Consider the following 18,651-nt stretch of genomic DNA (forward strand, 5'->3'; position numbering starts at 1 on the left):
ACAACCGTGTTTGCAACAGGCATTCAATGACACTTTGAAACGGCCAATATTAAGTGCGCAGTCGTTCGTTTCCTTGCGGCACGGTTGACGCATGCATCTAGGACCGAAGCAGACTAACGTTCGTATTCAGGAACGTCCCTTCACACAACGCTTCACCTTCACTTGAGAAGGCCGATGGGAGCGCCGTCTCTAGGCAGGGAAAGTGACTACATATTAGCGATAATCTGCTGCGATTCTTGAGTAGCGTATCATTTTCAGCCGAGCAGCGGCGCAGTGTTCAACTCTGTCAGGGTGAAAGTCAAGTCGAGGAGCGTTCGTGAATACGAGGGTAAGGCGATTCCCACGAGGCCCGCGACTATATACTCTTCAAGTCGAAGCTCAAGCCTCCTCCAGTCCGTAGAGTTTCCTAAAGTTAACTAGAGGGGACTCTGGCGTTGCGATCGTTCAGCGACCGTGGGGATGACGGGTAGTACACGGATTGGCCTATAGTCTTCGTGCTTGTGGGCGGCAAATCGCACTCGTGGCTTCGTTTATCGCTGCGTTTCAGTTTCGTTTCGAAGGAAAGAACGAACTGTTTTAAACTTCGTGACCCGGTTTGAAATGGTAAGCCTAGATGATTAAATTAAGGTGGTGAAGCGCTACCGCTGAACATTTGACATTTCTTCTTTCATCACAAAGCAGCTTCAAGCCACGCGAAGCCAGAAGGAACGTAAAGTATACGCAGACTATAGGCAAATCCGTGTAGTACACATAATTTCCACGCTCGCCGAAGCGCCGTGCGTTGCAGCTCTCATAGACACTATATCTATGCCACCCGAGTTCCCTCTAGTGTATATATACGAAACTTTATGCTCCAGTCCACCTCTAAATGGTAGAAGTCCATGTACAGTGTGATGTCAGTGCTCGTTAAAGAGCACCACATTATATAAATTTTTTTCCAGCCCTGTGCTGCGGCATGTCTCGTAAGCATATCGTGGCTTTGGGGCGTAAAACTTCAAATATTATTACATCACGCACCCTCCAGCCGTTATTATTTATGTTTGCATTTTTCTCGATTCATTTTCATTCTTTTTTTTTGTTACGGACAAGATGATCTTTCGCTCACAATCAACAACGCCGACGCCGGAATACCTGCGAAACGAGCTATCACGTTCATATGCGTAGCATTTACATGAGCCGAGAAGAAGAACCGAAGCTTCGAGCGGAAACAAGCAAACACGACCGTCTTCCGCAGACAAAGGGCAGAAGCGCCGTGGTTCCGTGGCCGAAGCTTACAATTCTTTTTCTTAGCTTTTATTAATCGAGTTAATCAGCACCGCCTTTCGTAACTTCAACACCGTGATGCCGACCTCGCTAATGGAGAAGCGAACGCACCGATACGCCCAACCTGCTTACTTGCGCATTTAGGCCGCGCGCATGTTCGAATCGTGTCGTTTTACTTCCCTGCACTGCAAACAGAAATAAGCCGAGATGGGAGTAAATGACCTTGTCCTCTAGCGCACGCCCCAATGGGAGGTTTATAAACACCGTCCGGAGGGAGTAAAAAATTTATTCCCCATCAGTAGGGGGTTTTGGCATGGTGCCAGGGGGGTTTTTATTTACATCCATTGGGGAACTTTTTCAGGTCAGTATGGGAGTAAATTTTTCGCATCGACTGAGAAAAAAATTACGTCAGCAGCCGTTCCATGTGCAAGCGTAATTTTAATTGCATTAGATTTAATGCGCACAACAATGATTACAGTACACAAACATTCTCACAACCTTCACGTAATATTACAACACTCGCACTCACTACAGCTTGCCACACGCAGTACACACCTACCATATAGTCACCGGGTATATATAGGCACCACATCCTGACCTCCCATGTAGCCCTGGTGAAAGCAATTTTTTCTAACAATTAAGCAATAAATACGCACGGCGTAAGTATCAACTTGCGGTGGTCTGATGTAAGCACTTCAACACACATGCCTTTTATCCTAATCCTGCCTAATATTCATAATTTTTTTTTTACTATAGCGGAAAAGTTTTATCAGCTGATGCTCTGTCGTACAGACTGAATTTGCATTAGCAGTACTGTTTGTGGACCCACGAAATGCACTGAATCATACACAAAGTGCGCGCGGCCTTGAATGAACACATTAACGAAGCACATTCAGCAGCTCCAGCGATGAACCGAGGTAGACCACCGCTACCGCGTTCGACGACTAGGCCTCACTCACGAGTACGGCTCGGTGATACGATGAATGACAGCTGGCGATCACAAAATGCTTGCTGATGTGCAGTTTACGTCTCGTTGTTTTTCCCATGCACAGAAATAAGTGTCCGCTATCCACGCAGTTTAAGCTACGGAGCGATAGACTTAAACAAATGAGACGGTTCGCAATCGCTGTTCCCGTTGCTCGCAGAGCTCGCCACGGCGGCCGGTGCGCAGTGCGAGCTCGATACGATGCCGGCTTGATACCGACGCCATAGCGAGGCCTTCCTACCGCTTAGATGTTGCAGCCGGTGAAATACCTGTGACACTCCGAGAACTCACCATCGGCGGAGACGGGGCGAGCGCGTCGCCGGCGCAACTCTCACATCGGTTGCTGACCGCCTGCCGTGGTCGAGCGAAGCCTACTTCGAACCGCTTCGAAGTTTTACGGTGCAATCGCCGACGATCGTACTCCGCCTCGTTCGGCGTTCGCCTTGTAGTTAGTCATTGACAGCTGCGGTCGCAAGGCGCAGAAGACTGTTATACATCCCATCAGCCTTCATTTTTTTAATGAAACACATTCATTGCCTCGCCGGTGGTCGGTGCTAGCTCGTAGCGCTTGCCGTGGTGGCCAGCGCGCAGTGCGAGCTCGATACGATGCCGGCTAGATACTGATGGCATAGCGAGGCCTTCTTACCAGTTAGATGTTACAGCCGGTGAAATACCGGTGACACTCCGAGAAGCCACTATCGGCGGAGACGGGGCGAGCGCGTCGCCGGCGCAACTCTCAGACCGGTTGCCGGCCAGCCTGCCGTAGTCGAGCGAAGCCTACTTCAGACCGCTTTGAAGTTTCTGATGGTGAAACTCCAGGAGCAGCCGCTGACGATCGTAACAGCTTACTTTTGCTACCATTAGTTTATTCTTCGAAGTTTTTTGTTACTCGGCCCTTTGAAGTGCGGCATTCACGGCGTTTCATTGAGGAATCGGACCGATGTGCAGCGTGGTTTAACGGTGCGAAATATATTGAAATGTTCGCAGTAAATACCAACCGCTCGTTGCTATTCTTCGCTGCACATATAATTTTGCTGCCTGTTGACAGATGTTCACACGGTTAGCCACACAAAGCACATGTGTTTCACACCGACGTGCAAACATATGCCCGTATACACACACACACACACACACACACACACACACACACACACACACACACACACACACACACACACACACACACACACACACACACACACACACACACGTCACGCCCAAAGAGGGTTTTTAAAGCTCCTATAGAGAGTTTGTAACCACGTGACCTGAAACGCCCTGGGGATTGATTGATTTGTGGGGTTTAACGTCCCAAAACCACCATATGATTATGAGAGACGCCGTAGTGGAGGGCTCCGGAAATTTCGACCACCTGGGGTTCTTTAACGTGCGCCCAAATCTGAGCACACGGGCCTACAACATTTCCGCCTCCATCGGAAATGCAGCCGCCGCAGCCGGGAATCGAACCCGCGACCTGCGGGTCAGCAGCCGAGTACCTTAGCCACTAGACCACCGCGGCGGGGCAAAACTCCTTGGGGAGTTTAACAAGGTCATGTCGTTCATAAACTCTGTGATTAAGCAGGGGGCGTTTCACGATGACATGTGCCGAGTTCACTCCCTACCAGGGAGTAAATAACTGGGGCAGGGGAGTTTTGTGGGCTCATGTGCTGGAGAAACTCCCATATAGGCTAACTTTTGCTTACAGTGTGGCCGAGAACTTAAAAAGTACTGGAACAATTTTCAAATATTTTCCGGCTGTTATTTTAAATAAGAACACGGGTGTCGAGAACCATACAAAGGGTGTGGTAGTACTTGTATTCGCTTTTAATATAATTTTAGTAGCGCTATAACACCAACCTCGGTTTCGGTATCGCGGGGGCGGCTTCGCAGCGACGCTTCAGCACAAGCCTGACGTCCCGACAAGATTACGACTCACGTCCATACTATAGCAACAGCCGTCAAGTTTCACGCCGGTCGCGCTTGGGTTCCCGTCAACGACGACCGAGTTAATTCTCGTATAGGGCGACTGACAGCGATTTTTGCGAATTAGGCGGCTGGCTGCGCGCGGAACCCAAATTTCACGATATACGAACTGTGTCGACTCGTCGCGAACTGCTTCGTCATCTGTATTGACTCATTGCTGGTCGACGAGAACATTTAAACATCACACTAAGATACAGTATATATACGTGTTGTCTCGCTCCGATGTGTGCCGAGGGTCGATAGCGCCCACCGTGAGAACAAATATTTTTTTTTTCTTTGAAGTGCCTCAAAATCGTCAGTGCTCTTTTACGTCTCTACTGTCCTCAAGCGCCCTAAGGTCGCCGGTTCGGCGCGTGCACGGTTTTCGTCGATTCCATAGCGTATCACGCTGAAGGCGCGATGGATCTTATTCGCGGAACAGCACGGCGACGGCGTCGACAGGCTACCATTTGAAGCACGTCTTTTATGATTGTCATCGCAATAAACAAACAGTACCATCCGAGTACCTTCGCAGTCGGGGACTTGTTCCCAGCCAAGCAGGGATAGGGGACAGCCTTGAGATCTCTGGTTCCCTTCGGCTTCATAGGCATGACTCCACGACGTTCCCACGTGGAACCTGGAAATGTAAGAAGTTACGAACAAAATATACCACACGCAGTTTCGAAGCATCTCGCAAACTCGCGCACATCTAAATATGAACCTATCTGGTCTATTATACTGGCTATACACTGCCCAGTCCGTCGACAGTACGAAGACCTAGTGAAACACACCAAAATAATAATAATAATAATAATAATAATAATAATAATAATAATAAAACGAACAATGTTTTTAGTTCTAGGTGCACTCTATACGTCGCTGCGAGCTACTTTCTTGCATTCACAAATCTCGACAGCTGCATCATCACAGAAATAACGTGCCCACACATGCATCTATTTATATCGCTGCTCATTAAATTCTAAAGAAAAGCACAGAAGGCTTTCGAGCATCAAAATTGAACTTCCTGGCGCAAACACTGCATGATTACCAGCGTCATCAGCTAGGCATCTAATACTGTAACACCTCTACAAATGACTCGCTTATCGTGCAGCAAATATTCTTACAGAGCAAGAGTATGCTTTCCGCAATAGCTACAGAAATGGGGTGTATACAAATAATGTGTGCAAGTGCATCATTACTTTAAAAAAATGGTGGCCGAGGTTTGACTGCCTCCTCTATTGTTCGTCTGCAAACCGAGACACGCACTCATGATATGATTAAAATTTTGTGATAGGTACGACAATGTTAAATCTACAGGCTGAATTATATCGTTAAACAACCATGTTTTATTCGTAAAAATCAGAGCGCGAACGGTACAAGTGAATCTAACATTACACCTGAACGGCACATGTTACAAAAAAAATCGCACCAAGTTATGACAATTTTGTTCACACTCACCTCCAAGTGGATGGCACCAGCCGACTTGTAGCTCTCCGATACCGTAGCAGGTCATTTGAAAAAAGCGGACCACGCTCAGCGCGAAGCGTATACTATAGCTCTGATTCGGTGCGCCGCAAGGAACGGCAAACGCAACGCGAAAATGAACACAGCGACACCACCGAGGGCTATAGTCTACCCTTCCAGCACACACGATGAAAAAAAAAGCACGTTTCTTACTGATACAGTCAGGGTGTGAGCAAAATGTTTGGGCAGATGTGCTTTCTCGCATTCCTTTAGCACAGAGGTTCTCAAAGTGAATTCCGCGGCAACTAAGTGTTCAACAAAGAGCCGCTGATAAATTTTCCCTGGTTCCGCACTCGCCCACTCAACTCACGGTGTCATCCATTGGCATATTTGGAGCACTTCCGGTAATATTTTCTTCTGCTCCATGCAGAACATTTTTTCATTGGCGGATTGAGAGTGCTCTCTGTATGTTCCAATCACAGATCTGTAGTAGCTCCGTCGCTAGATCCACTCCACGGAGCAACTTTTTTCTACTCCGCGAAGATCGGCAGATTCGACCGGAAGTCGCAAGCGCCCCGTGCCTTGAAGCGGTGCCAACTTTGGCCACGCCAACGGCCACCGGTCGCGTAAGTAGAGCCTCGCGTCTGAGCTCACATCTTGCTAGCGTAGCGTCGCTGGACACCCACTCAAGCAAAGAAGAGAGACGCACAGATCGCGTTCCATTCTGACTCTGCGATTGGCTCCTGAGGGAGCGCGCGTGCTCCATTGGTGGATTCCTTTCTGTTGCCTTCTACCGGAGTGGAGTGCTCCGGCGCAGAGTTCGCGGGCCGGATCAACACCACCTAGGTGGTGTTGGCCGGATCCGCCATGGGTAACGTCATTAGATGGCGATTCCGAGGTGTGATCGATCTAGGGAGTCTCCATTATTCACGCCCGAGCATAAATAAGCACAAAGCAGTGCTCTTATTTTTATTGAAAATAGAAATGAAAAGAAAAGCTCACCGGCGCGAGAGGGGGAGGTTCTTTGGCATTTAATGTAGCTGAGCGGAGTTCCCTGGCACTAACATGTTTTAAGAACCCCTGCTTTGGCGCAACACAACTTTATTAATATTTTTCGCCGTTGTTGTCAGTGCCGTTTAGGCCGAAAATGCTCTTGCCAGTTTTCTCTCTCTCCCCCTTTCTTTTTCTTTGACGCGGACTTCTTTCCTCGTATTCTGGTCACTCGTTCGCGGCGGTGTATTCCATGGGAAAAGCCCGCGGGCTCCAACTTTTACTCATCGCCAGTTCTTTCACGGCCCCTTATCGCCTGGCAGTATCCTTGCGGACTAACTCTTTATCGTGGGTTCAAACGTCACATGTAACTTTCATATAAATCCGTTGTGATAATATAGCTGCCTTCATACAATGGCGACACATGATATATAGCGATCACGTAGACCACGAAAAGGAGTACAAGCGACCAGATTGACCAATAAAAAAGGACGCCAGACAGCTCTTATGGTAACAATACGCGGGCTTCTCGTGTTAGAGGAAGACAAAAAAGCAAAAGATGCCAGGTACCCTCGCACATGCTTTTCCCTTACCGGCTCCTTGTAGACTGGCGGCGGATCCTTGTACGTGGGCCGTAGAGAACCGCGGCGCACGACGCGACTTCCGTCGCCGCCGCCTTCCAGAACGTCTTCTTGGTAGTCCCCCGACAGGTCGCCCAAGCTGCTGCTCCCGACGTCGTCTCCCAGGTCCGAGGGCGGCTGCCTCGGCGTCGGTGATGATCTGGCACTCCCTCCTCCACCACCGGCCTCCTCAGAAGGTGCGACCAAGCCGCCGCAAGACGTCGCCGCGTCTCCCGAGGCTGCCACGTTCTGAACTGCTGCGCCGGCGTAACGGAGCGTCCTCTTCCTCTTGACAACGTGCCTCCAGAAGACCTGCAGCACGGCTCCGAGGAAGTAGAAGACGCTGGTGACGAAAGCCGCGAACCCTTCCCACACGGGAAGCGCCGCGGCCCGGAGTTCCGCGGCCGCCGAAGGCGGTAGGGCCGCGACGGCCGTCCCTTGACGATCCAGGGCCGGGGCCGACGTCGTCGCCTTGCGGTCGCGGGACTGCCGGCACGGCCTGGCGATCGAGTTGGGCGACGTGCTCGCGTTCCAGCACGTTCGCGAGCGGCGCCTCTCGGACCTCGATAGTGGGGTAGGTGTGTTGTTACTGGTGGTGGCCACCTGTAAGAAGTTGGGGTTCCGGTCCGAGGTCTTCCGGAGCGGTTGCGGGGACGAAGACGTGGCGGCGGCGGCGGAGGGAGCACGTGGGGACCACAGCTTGGGTCGTCGGGCACAATGACTTCCAGCGCTGACGTACGACGACAGCGACTAGAAGTACACTGAGCGGAGGTGCCGGGCTACGGCCTGGTTAGAAGATACTTGAGGGACACGCAAATGATATGCGCGAGCGTTCAGCCTGGAGCTTGTCCTATCAGCATCAGGCCCTCCGGGTGCAACTTGAAGTTACACGGTCCATACCTGAAAGTCTCAAAGTGTCACCAGGCAGCGGGCCCACCAGATAATTGAAAGCACGGCCCGTGACAACTGACCACTGTGGAGGCTTCGACAACTTCGTCACTCCAACGAAACGTCAAGACGTACATTCAGTGCTTATCACGCTAATAAGCAAATGCAGCCAATGTATCCACGCAATGATTGATAGTACAACCGGTTATAGACACTGGTTGTTGATGATCCCGTTACGGCGGCTTCGGAGATGCTGTTCGTTCGTAGTAATCAGCCCGAACGAACGCACAAGTTACGTCGTTCAGGCGGTCCAACACTGTTATCCTGCGAGCCCGTAGGCAGCTTTCCTCCGTCCCACGGTAAGTCGATAGTGTCAGCCAACAGGAGGAGTTCAGTCCCGCCTACTCGGGGACTATAAGGATACCAGACACACAACACACGGCATGTGCAGCCCTCCACATTCACGCTAGTCTTCTCTGGCAGTATTCTACCCGGTATCACGGTTCCTCTATCTTCTCTGCAACGTGGGATCATACAACTTAAACGGCCAACGAAGTTTTCCAGAGCCTCCGCTGAAGGATGGCCTTGTTGAGCGCTCGTGTTTTCTCAAGCCGTCACTTGTAGTCAACGGAACGTCGCTAAAGGCAGCAGGATAAACATCAGGCAATCAATTTTGCGACAGACGAATGCAAGGTATCGAACCGCCAATACAACAAAGACGGTTTATTAGTCCAGACAAGCTCGGCTGACACGCAGTTACATGCTTCCCGCACGGCGCACACCTTCGACGTATCTTTTGCTGACCACACACTTCCTCTTCAAGCACAGCCTTACGTCCGATAAACCAATCAAGCAAGTCGAAAGGTCTTCGGCATAAGAACTCGTCAATCAGATCGGACGTGATCAACTCGCTTCGGTCCGTCGATAGCACTCAAAATCCAAAGTTGACTTTATCCTGCGGATCGAGCAATTGCGTCTCCGCGCGCACGCTCATCGGCGCTTCTTATATGAGCACAACGCAATCTATGGGCAAGAAGGTAAACGAAGGAGGTGGAGGGTGGTTGTGGTGTTTACTGAAACACATACTCGAAACGTATAGCACCCCAAACTTCACCCAAAGAAAAAGAAAAATATCAGCAGTGGTGACGGTTAGGTCTCGACTCGAGCCCGAAGAGAGACACCGTGACCAAACGGACCACGACTTCCCACGTCCCCAGCAGCGTTGCAACGCAGTACACCTTGCTCACGCTTCGAGGCGCGGCGCGAGTTTACGAGCTCGTAAAAGCCATTCACGCCCGTCGCTTGTCACAAGCGGCGTAACCAGCGCGTGCGCAACGGTGCCCTCCATTCTCCACGCACGCCTCGGAAGCACGGCAGGCAGCCGAGAAACGAGGGGCGCGGTCGCGACAGGAAACGAGATAACCGAGCGAGCACTCGTCACGAGAGAGACTCAGCAGCTCGAACACGCACAACTTTTACAGACGTCAAAACGTGACCCGCCGCCCACGTCAGCCAGCTCAGTTCAGGGCTGCGCGAGCCGCGGCCGCCAAAATCCGTAGATCTCCGTGTCGTTTGTTCTGAATGCGAATAAGACTTCAGCTATAGCACAAAGAACTTGATGCTCTCGATGGAATCTGCCGTGCGTTGATTGATTTGATTTTGATTGATATGTGGGGTTTAACGTCCCAAAACCAGCCTATGATTATGAGAGACGCCGTAGTGGAGGGCTCCGGAAATTTCGACCACCTGGGGTTCTTTAACGTGCACCCAAATCTGAGCACACGGGCCTACAACATTTCCGCCTCCATAATCTACCGTGCGAGGGCGAATTAACTGATGAACTTCAACCAGCATCTCGCAGATCAGTTCTGCGGAATTCCGTAAAATTAGCGGAAGGGTTATGAAGGAGGGGAATTTGATAACTGCCACATTTTACCTTTTCACATTTCTTCCACCACCTTGCGGAATTCGTTTGTCTGCAGAAGGCGGCGGCGAGCATGAGTCTTCCGTCAAAATCGTCTATATAATCGGCGATAAACAGACGTTTGCCTATATTGCGCGCGACGAAGCCCTTTTGATCAACGTTCGGAATCACTGCCCGAGCGACGCAGCCTACCCACCAGCAACCCTTCATGCTCCTTCGCCCAACACAGCCGGCCGTCGCGTTTCATCTCTGCTTGAGCCGCGCCGCGGTCTACAGCCTCCGCAAGCTTTCGCTTGCACACAGAACACAGTACGCGCGGGGCGATGTTATCTAATCGGAATTGATACAAAACATCACATCGACTGCATCAATCTACCTCGAATGCCTTTTTTTAAATTTTTATCGCAACACAAAGTAGACATAAGCGATAGCCGATGTCGGAAGGAGACGAATGAATGAACACCTACAAATTGCAAACGCAGCCGAGACCGGCAGAGAGTTGGGCGTGGTGACGAATTCTACAAGTTCGCGGGAATGAAACGGAGTCAGCTGGCGCGAGGTTGTGTGAACTGGAGATCACCGGGAGAGGCCTCCGTCCAGCAGAGGACATGACGCTGACGTAGACAATGACGACGGTGCTGAAATTTGTCGGACATGATTATGGTAATATGCGGTGTTTGACGTCCCAAAACCACCGTAAGATTGTGAGAGACGCCGCATGGTAGAGGACTCCAGAAATTCCAACCACCAGCGGTTCTTTATTGTGTACACAAATCTGGTCACACGGGCCTACAGCGTTTTCGCCTGTATCGAAAATGTAGCCATCATGAAGTTTGTCGCACCGGATCCGCTATCACGTTCGGAGACGTATTGCTAATATACATACGATCACTGCCCACGTTTCCGCATAGTTTCAGCTACATTTAACCGGAGAGAGGGTGTGTAGCTGGTACAGTTGCCAGTGTTTTTACAACAAAGCATTCTTAGGCCAGTGTTCACAGACCAACGTTAAAGATTATGGTTTCTTTGAGTTTGTGTACACACTACGCGTGTTAGGTTTACGCCGAAAAGGGACAAAGGCGCGCTTGAACATTTTGCGAGCGACGCGCCTCGTCGAAGAAATGCGACATTACTGTGGGCGTGTTTTCCCTTCCCTCCCTCTATCTCATATCCCCCTTCTTTACTTTCCTATCTCCCCTTGTCCAGTGAAGGGTAGCGAGCCAGATAATTGCATTCCGGTTAACATCTTTGCCTATTTTCATACCACACACACTATATATATATATATATATATATATATATATATATATATATATATATATATATATATATATATATATATATATATATATATATATATATATATATATATATATATATACGCACTGTTGTAGGCACTAACGTGGCAAAACGTGCATACGAAGAACCTACTACGTTTATCAAACGAAGTAAAGACGCAAAACGGATAAGAAAAACGCCAGATAAGGGCGAGTATTCGTAAGTACAAATTGTCGACAAACGTTGCCATTCGAAGTTTTCTCAAAACTCACATACGAATTCTCCCTGAAGAAGATTTAGTGTCAGGATTCCAACAAAAAACACGTAGATACCGATCTCCAAAATAACTAAAATCTGGGCGCCAATTTCGAAATAAAGTTTTTTTTTTTTTTGTTTCACGGTTAAGTTTCAACACACGGTTACAACCCCACGGAGGGGTGACTCCGGAAAGCCATGCTTTAGACCAGTCTTATGTCCCTGTAGCTCGGAACATACTTGTTAAAAAAGAAAAGGAAATACAGTCTTGAGCGGGCCGCGTTTTTTGATAGCCCCGCGCTGGACAATCGATCCCAAACACTCGCGCGCTTACGAGACAGCATCGTTGGCCGACGTTTGCGCGGGGCGGCACTGGCTGACATTGCTTCGTTCTGTTTTTTTTTTTTTTTGATAAAAGAAATGACGTTTTTGATTATTTTTTTTTTCGTTCTTCAAGAAGGCGGCCGTAAAGGGTGTCGTCGTGCATAACAACGAAAGTCGGCGCGTGGCTGGCGTGTCCTTCTTTCGGACGCCGCGCACGCGGTTCAAATCGGCGTGCTTCACGCCGGGCGTGGGGTATGCGAAAGAGGCGAGAAAAAGCAGCGGGAAAGGCGTTTAACACGCTGTATACATGAATTCGCAGAGAACCACGAAATGTTTGAAAAACAAAAAAGTATTATTACAAAAAGTCGCCAATTCGCTTCGTCTCGCTCCGAGCTGCGAAGAGGAAAGGAAACGGGCGGGCGCGTATACAACGCACGTAGCCGAAGTATTATTTATACGCCAAAGTACCCGGAAATAGCCGCAGACCCTCGGCGATGGCCCGGGAGGTGAAATGGGCTTTTCTATAGAGGCAACAGGCAAGACACGGATGTATGCAATAAGCTCGTTTTTTTTTTCTCTTTTTTTTCTGCTTTCGGGCAACGGTTTCACTTTAATGACAGCAGAACTCGCCTTTCCATTTTTTTTTTTTTTGCGAAAGACGCGTCGCGCTGTGATTTAGCACTTTTTTCTTAAATTCGCATCACGTATAGGACGAATGATGCTCAAGCAAAAAAAAAATCAGATTCTGCGGGGATTTTTTTTTCTCGAAGCAACGATATATGAATACCAATTATTGCAATATAGGAAGCAACTTATTCATCGAGAAACCATCACGGCGGAAAACACGTGAAACGCAACATCACTGACGCCATTTCGTCAGGCGGTCATGCCTCTGTCAATGTGACCACCACCTGAGAACCATCAGCTGTGTGTCGCGTGTTTGTACTCTATCTCCAACGTCATCAATTCACGTTATTTCTTAACTCTCTCTCTCTCACCACACAACTAAATGAGGCGAGGCACCAAATACAAACTCTCACAGCTCCTAAAGATCCCCCCTCATCCACTGTAGATGTTAGCAAACCTAAACGCAGAGCCCCACCACTCCGCGAAGCGGACACGAATGACAGCGACTCACCAGAAGACACTCTAAACGAAATCTTACGTCTCACGCGAGAAAACCACGATAACATCGACACGCTGTCACGCCGGGTGGAAGCACTAGAGCAAAAAGCCACCATAAAAGCTAAAACCAAAGCCAGAACAGTAGTTTCTGTGGATCCTACGGCAAATCTGCCTGGGCCACCAAATTCAATGTAATCATCATGGCTTCCACAACCCAAAACACGTTAGAAATTTGGCAGTGGAATTGCGCTAGCTTCGCGACCCGTAAAACCCCACTGCTGCAGTACATTAAAGCGCAACCCAAGAAGCCTCATGTAATATTACTGCAGGAGACCATTTGTGATACTCTCACATTATCGGGTTACCACCCCATCTCACAACGAGGGGATACCAAGAGAGGTATAGCCACGCTGATTAGCAAGAAATTTGCTCACATAGTACATGAGGTATTACCCACCCGCAGCCGCCTGGAAGCGATACTCGTCGAACTCGTACCAAACCGTTTTTTAAAACAAAGCGTTTTTATCCTTAACGTTTACAGCTCCCCGTCAGACTACAGACAGTCCTTCCACGCGCTCTTAACTAAAGCCACAACGCTCGCGCGAAACTCCCCGCTTGTTATAGCAGGCGACTTCAATGCCCCCCACCCGTCATGGGGTTACCCCCAGGCAACGGCTAAAGGCACTAACCTCACGCGAGCAATTGACGACTTGTCCCTCACACTCATCACAGATCACCGATTCCCTACGAGACTTGGAACATCGGTACAACGCGACACTACGCCGGACTTGGTATTTACCCGTAACGTCACAGGCCACACCTGGACCAATACGCAGGAAAATCTGGGCAGCGATCACTTCATCATACGAACCGAACTACCCAACGCATCAGCCCCACCCCGTACATTCACGCTGACGGACTGGGATGCCTTCCGCACCCTCCGCAAAAACAACACAAAGGAATACAACACATTCATCGAACTACTCACCTCACTTCAGGAAGACATAGCCAAAACAACGAAAACAATACAAACAGAACTCGAGGTCCCGAGAATGGACCCACACCTCGCACATTTGCTCGAGGCAAAAGCGTCAATACTCGCGCGCTGGAAAACACAACGACTAAACAGACGCTTACGAAAACGTCTATCAATACTGAACCAAGACATTGCCAAATATTGCACGGAGCTCACACGACTCCAATGGCATGAACTCTGCTCGGCGGTCGACGGCCGCATGCGAACTGGGGGTAAATGGAACCTCCTAAAATACATGCTGGACGACTGCGAAACAAAAAACAACCAGAGTCATGCCATAGACCGGCTCCTACACTCGCACAAAAAGATGGGAGGAACAAACTCATCCTTTCTTGAAGAAATCTCCAAACGTCACCTCCCCTTAAACACAGCACAACCCACCGACTACCCAGAAATAGAATGCGAAACGATACCCGAACTCGACGAACCCTTCACGGAGTCAGAAATTCGGGAGGCATTACACAACCTCAACAGCAGATCAGCCCCCGGTCCTGACAAGGTAACCAACCGCCTGTTGCGAAATTTAGACGACCAAGCCATCACACTACTCACAAAAGACATTAATTACATGTGGGAAACTGGCCAGGTACCTGAACAATGGCGCACGGCCACGGTAATCCTTCTCTCAAAGCCAGGTAAACCACTCAACTTCGACAATCTACGCCCGATTTCCCTAACCTCATGCATAGGAAAAGCAGCTGAACATGTCATCCTAAATCGTGTATCGCGCTACATAGAGGATCACGAACTCTTTCCGTTCAACATGGTCGGGTTCCGTCCGCACCTTTCAACACAAGACGTCATGCTATTACTAAAGAAACAGATCTTCGACTCAAAAACGAGAGATGTTCGTGGCATTCTCGCCCTAGACCTCACTAAAGCATTCGACAGCGTCTCACACCGCTTTATACTGGAATCCATTGCCAGCCTTGGTCTCGGTAAAAGATTCCAGGCGTACATTCGTTCTTTTCTGCAAAATCGAACAGCTCAGCTGCATTTATCGCAACTTACATCCGATACTTACACATTAGGTTCCAACGGGACACCACAAGGGGCAGTCATTTCTCCACTCCTTTTTAACATAGTAATGAAGGGACTATCTGACAAACTCCGCGACATCCCAAACATAAACCATGCTATATACGCAGATGACATCACCATCTGGTGCCCAGGAGGCTCATTGGCGGAGTTGGAGCAAGCCCTTCAAACTGCTCTCGATACCACAGAAGCCTACTTAAAAAACACTGGACTTCGTTTGTCGCCCACAAAATCAGAGTTGCTACTGTACCGGCAATCTCGCCAAGGCGTTCGTAACTTAACACCCTTAGGTGATCTACCCATAGCGCTACACGCCAAAGATGGGCAGCGAATACCCCGAGTGGACTCCATACGCATTCTCGGCCTCCTCGTCGAGGCCACTGGCTGTCATGCAAGAACAATTAAACATATCACAGCAAAAACAGAGAACATGCTCCGACTCATTCAGCGAGTCTCGGGTCGTAGACGAGGCCTTGGAGAGGCCAACCTTCTGCGCATATACCACGCGTTCCTAATGAGTCACATCAATTACGTCGCCTCTGCCCACAACTGGACGAAGGTAGAAAAGACGAAACTAAACACACTCATGCGCAAAAGCATTAAACAAGTCCTTGGTTTGCCTCAAAACACGAGCACTTCCCGTCTCGACCAACTAGGCATGCACAACGGCATCGATGAAGTGATCGAGGCCCAGACCACGGCCCAAGTAATCCGCCTCTCCTCCTCCAAGGCAGGCCGCCGACTTCTAAGCGAGGCCGGCATGTCCCCACACCCCTGCCTTGAACGCGCAGTAACCCTCCCCAGAGTTGTCCGAGCTACTTACATGGTAACCCCATTTCCGCGAAATGTCCACCCACAACACAACGAAGGCAGACGGCTGGCCCGCGCTCGCGCGATCCTAAACCGTACCGCCGCGAATCGCAACTCTACCGCATTCGTCGACGCAGCGCAATACGGTAACTCCTCCTCTTTCGCACTCGCGGTAGTAGATGGCGACGGAGCCCTACGCTCAGCCGCCTCGGTTAGGCTATCAACAAGCGCCATAGCCGAACAAGTTGCTATAGCTTTAGCGATGACCGACCCCTCACTCACTAATGTCTTCACAGACTCTCGCGCCGCCATTCGGGCTTACGAAACCGGCAACATCGCTCCAGAAGCAGCCCGCATTTTACAAACACGGAAATATACGGGCTCGCACTACCTCTCTTGGTTCCCTGCCCACATGGGCAAAGACGTTCACCCACAACAACCCAACCTCAACGAAATGGCTCATGATCGAGCACGAGAACTGACCCGCCGTGACGATCAATCAGCCACCGAAGAGCTGGGCCCAGACGTGCAGTTTAATGACCCACTACTCACCTTCCATGAAATTACCTCCCACTACCGACACAACAGAAGCCGATACCCTTTACCCCATTCAAAACTAGAACGCGCGCAAGAAGTAGCCTTTAGAATGTTACAAACGAGATCGTACCCATCACGGGGCCGACTCAGCCATTATAACTCAGACATAAATTCACAGTGCCCAGATTGCACAGAAGTGTACTGTTCACTCGCGCACATGCTCTGGCAATGTCCCGCGTTACCTCAGGGACCTCTCACCAGTGAGTCCGACTGGGAGGAGGCACTCAGGAGCCCCAATCTCCGAAACCAACTTAAGGCAGTCCAGAGGGCCCAAGAACTGGCGGAACGCCACCACGTTCCCGCCCCGACTCGGGCGTCGCCTACGGTAGCGGCTGCTAGGATGTCCCACGTGGGCACCCTGGTGGCTTAAACTCCTCAGGACCATATATTAAAGTTCTTGACTGACTGACTGACTCTCTCTCTCTCTCTTTCTCACACACACACACACACACACACACACAAACACTATATATATATATATATATATATATATATATATATATATATATATATATATATATACAGAGAGAGAGAGAGAGAGAGATGAAAATCGACAACCTGTGCACGATGCATTCGCATTCTTTTCCGTGGTCCTGCGACTACACACTACGTATAACCTGAATCCAAACGGCACACCTCAAACACGATCCGACCGAGTATAGTCAGTAAAAATTCAAGCGCTTCCCCGAGCCGACGAGAGAGAAAACGTTCCCCCAATAAATCATTAAACCCCGCCGTAAAAGCCGCACCGTAACCTCGCAAAAATATTCGCGCCAAGCGGCGACCCCTCGATGCTATCACTCTCCGGGCATGCACAACATTCGAGGAGCGCAGTGGCCAGCACGCACGTATGTAGTCAGGACTCGCCGAAAATGTCGAAGAGCGCACGAGCGACGACTGGCATTTCCTTTCCCGCTTTAAACTCTGAAAAAAAAAAAAACTCACCGCCAGCGCAGGGACTGCTCCCGTTGAATCCCTTAATAAGGGACGTGCACTGAGAAGCAATGCTTGTCTTTTATATGAGGTGCCCCCTTATAAGCAGGGTACTACTACGTTACGAGTCTTCTTATCAACTCGTATTTCAATGTGCGGACACCACGGTTTCTCGTATACCCCTTAGATCGGTGTTTCTCATAAAGGGGTTCAACGCATCCTTTACAGTCGCGCGCAGCGACTCGAAGAGAATGTTCTTCAAAGGGGAGAAAGAAAGCGAGAGGAAGAGTGCGAGGGAGAGTAGGGGAAAGTGGTACGAAGGACCAGCTCCAGAAGTGCGGCCGCCGCATCTTCAAAAAATGAAAAAAAAAAGAAAGATCTCTAACTGCCGTCTCTAGAACGGAGGCACCACCACTTTCGCGTTCCTCGCTCGTCCGGCCTCCCCTCAGGAAACCCCGCGCACGATTTGACGCGCAGCGCCCCCAGTGTCGCAGTCCCCCCCCCCCCCCTGCTACTCTCACTTGGCCATCATCATCATCAGCAGCAGCGTGATCTTTCGCGATCTCTCTACAGGACGAAAACGAGTCGCCGGCGTTTTAAGTGTACAATTCGCTCAGCTGTACAGCGAAGCAATCTAGAGAGAAAAAAGTTAATAAATAAATAAAAAGAAGAGCGTTCGCTGGAAGCACTAAAAGGACTGGCACGCCGGCGCTGCTTCGAAAGGGCTGACTGAATTGCCTCGGTGAACGAAACGTTGGAACACAAATTGTAAAAAACAAAAAACAAAAAAAAACGGTGCTGATGTGGAGTTCCAAAAGTTCGCTTAAGCAGCTCGGGTCACGAGGGCGGACGACGGCATTTTTTTTTCTCTCCCGCATCGAAGTATAATGGCGCACGGGGGCGCGTTTCCCGAAGAATAAGCAGATTTTAACCGACGGTCGACCATGAGGCGAACTTAAAGATGTAATTCATTCTTTCTCCTTTCTCTTTATTTTTTCCTCCAAATAACCAGTGCTTAGATTATGCCGGCAATTCACCAAAACTCCCGCCCTCGTACGATTCAAAGAGAGAAAAAAAAAACAGAGATATCCAGAAGTTATAAAACAGCTAATCCCATGTCGTGGGTAGGAACCACGAATGAAGGTTCAAGCGAGCGAGCAAC

At 49.7% G+C, this 18,651-nt stretch overlaps 2 protein-coding genes across 3 annotated transcripts in view; both read right to left on the reverse strand.

The window, feature by feature from the left end:
• Window positions 1–18,651, reverse strand: part of Pli (E3 ubiquitin-protein ligase pellino) — a 143,443-nt gene that overhangs the window by 98,455 nt on the left and 26,337 nt on the right. The window lies entirely within an intron of this gene.
• Window positions 1–18,651, reverse strand: part of LOC142765137 (uncharacterized) — a 33,113-nt gene that overhangs the window by 1,445 nt on the left and 13,017 nt on the right. The window contains exons 2-3 of the mRNA XM_075865708.1: window positions 7,255–8,031; window positions 4,735–4,844 (exon numbers count right to left, since the gene is read on the reverse strand). Coding sequence (XP_075721823.1) covers window positions 4,809–4,844; window positions 7,255–8,031 — 813 coding nt within the window. The 3' untranslated portion in view covers window positions 4,735–4,808. The remainder of the gene's footprint in view (window positions 1–4,734; window positions 4,845–7,254; window positions 8,032–18,651) is intronic.

The sequence above is a fragment of the Rhipicephalus microplus genome, chromosome 6, assembly GCF_043290135.1.
Source record: "Rhipicephalus microplus isolate Deutch F79 chromosome 6, USDA_Rmic, whole genome shotgun sequence".
Classification (NCBI taxonomy): Eukaryota; Metazoa; Arthropoda; class Arachnida; order Ixodida; family Ixodidae; genus Rhipicephalus; species Rhipicephalus microplus.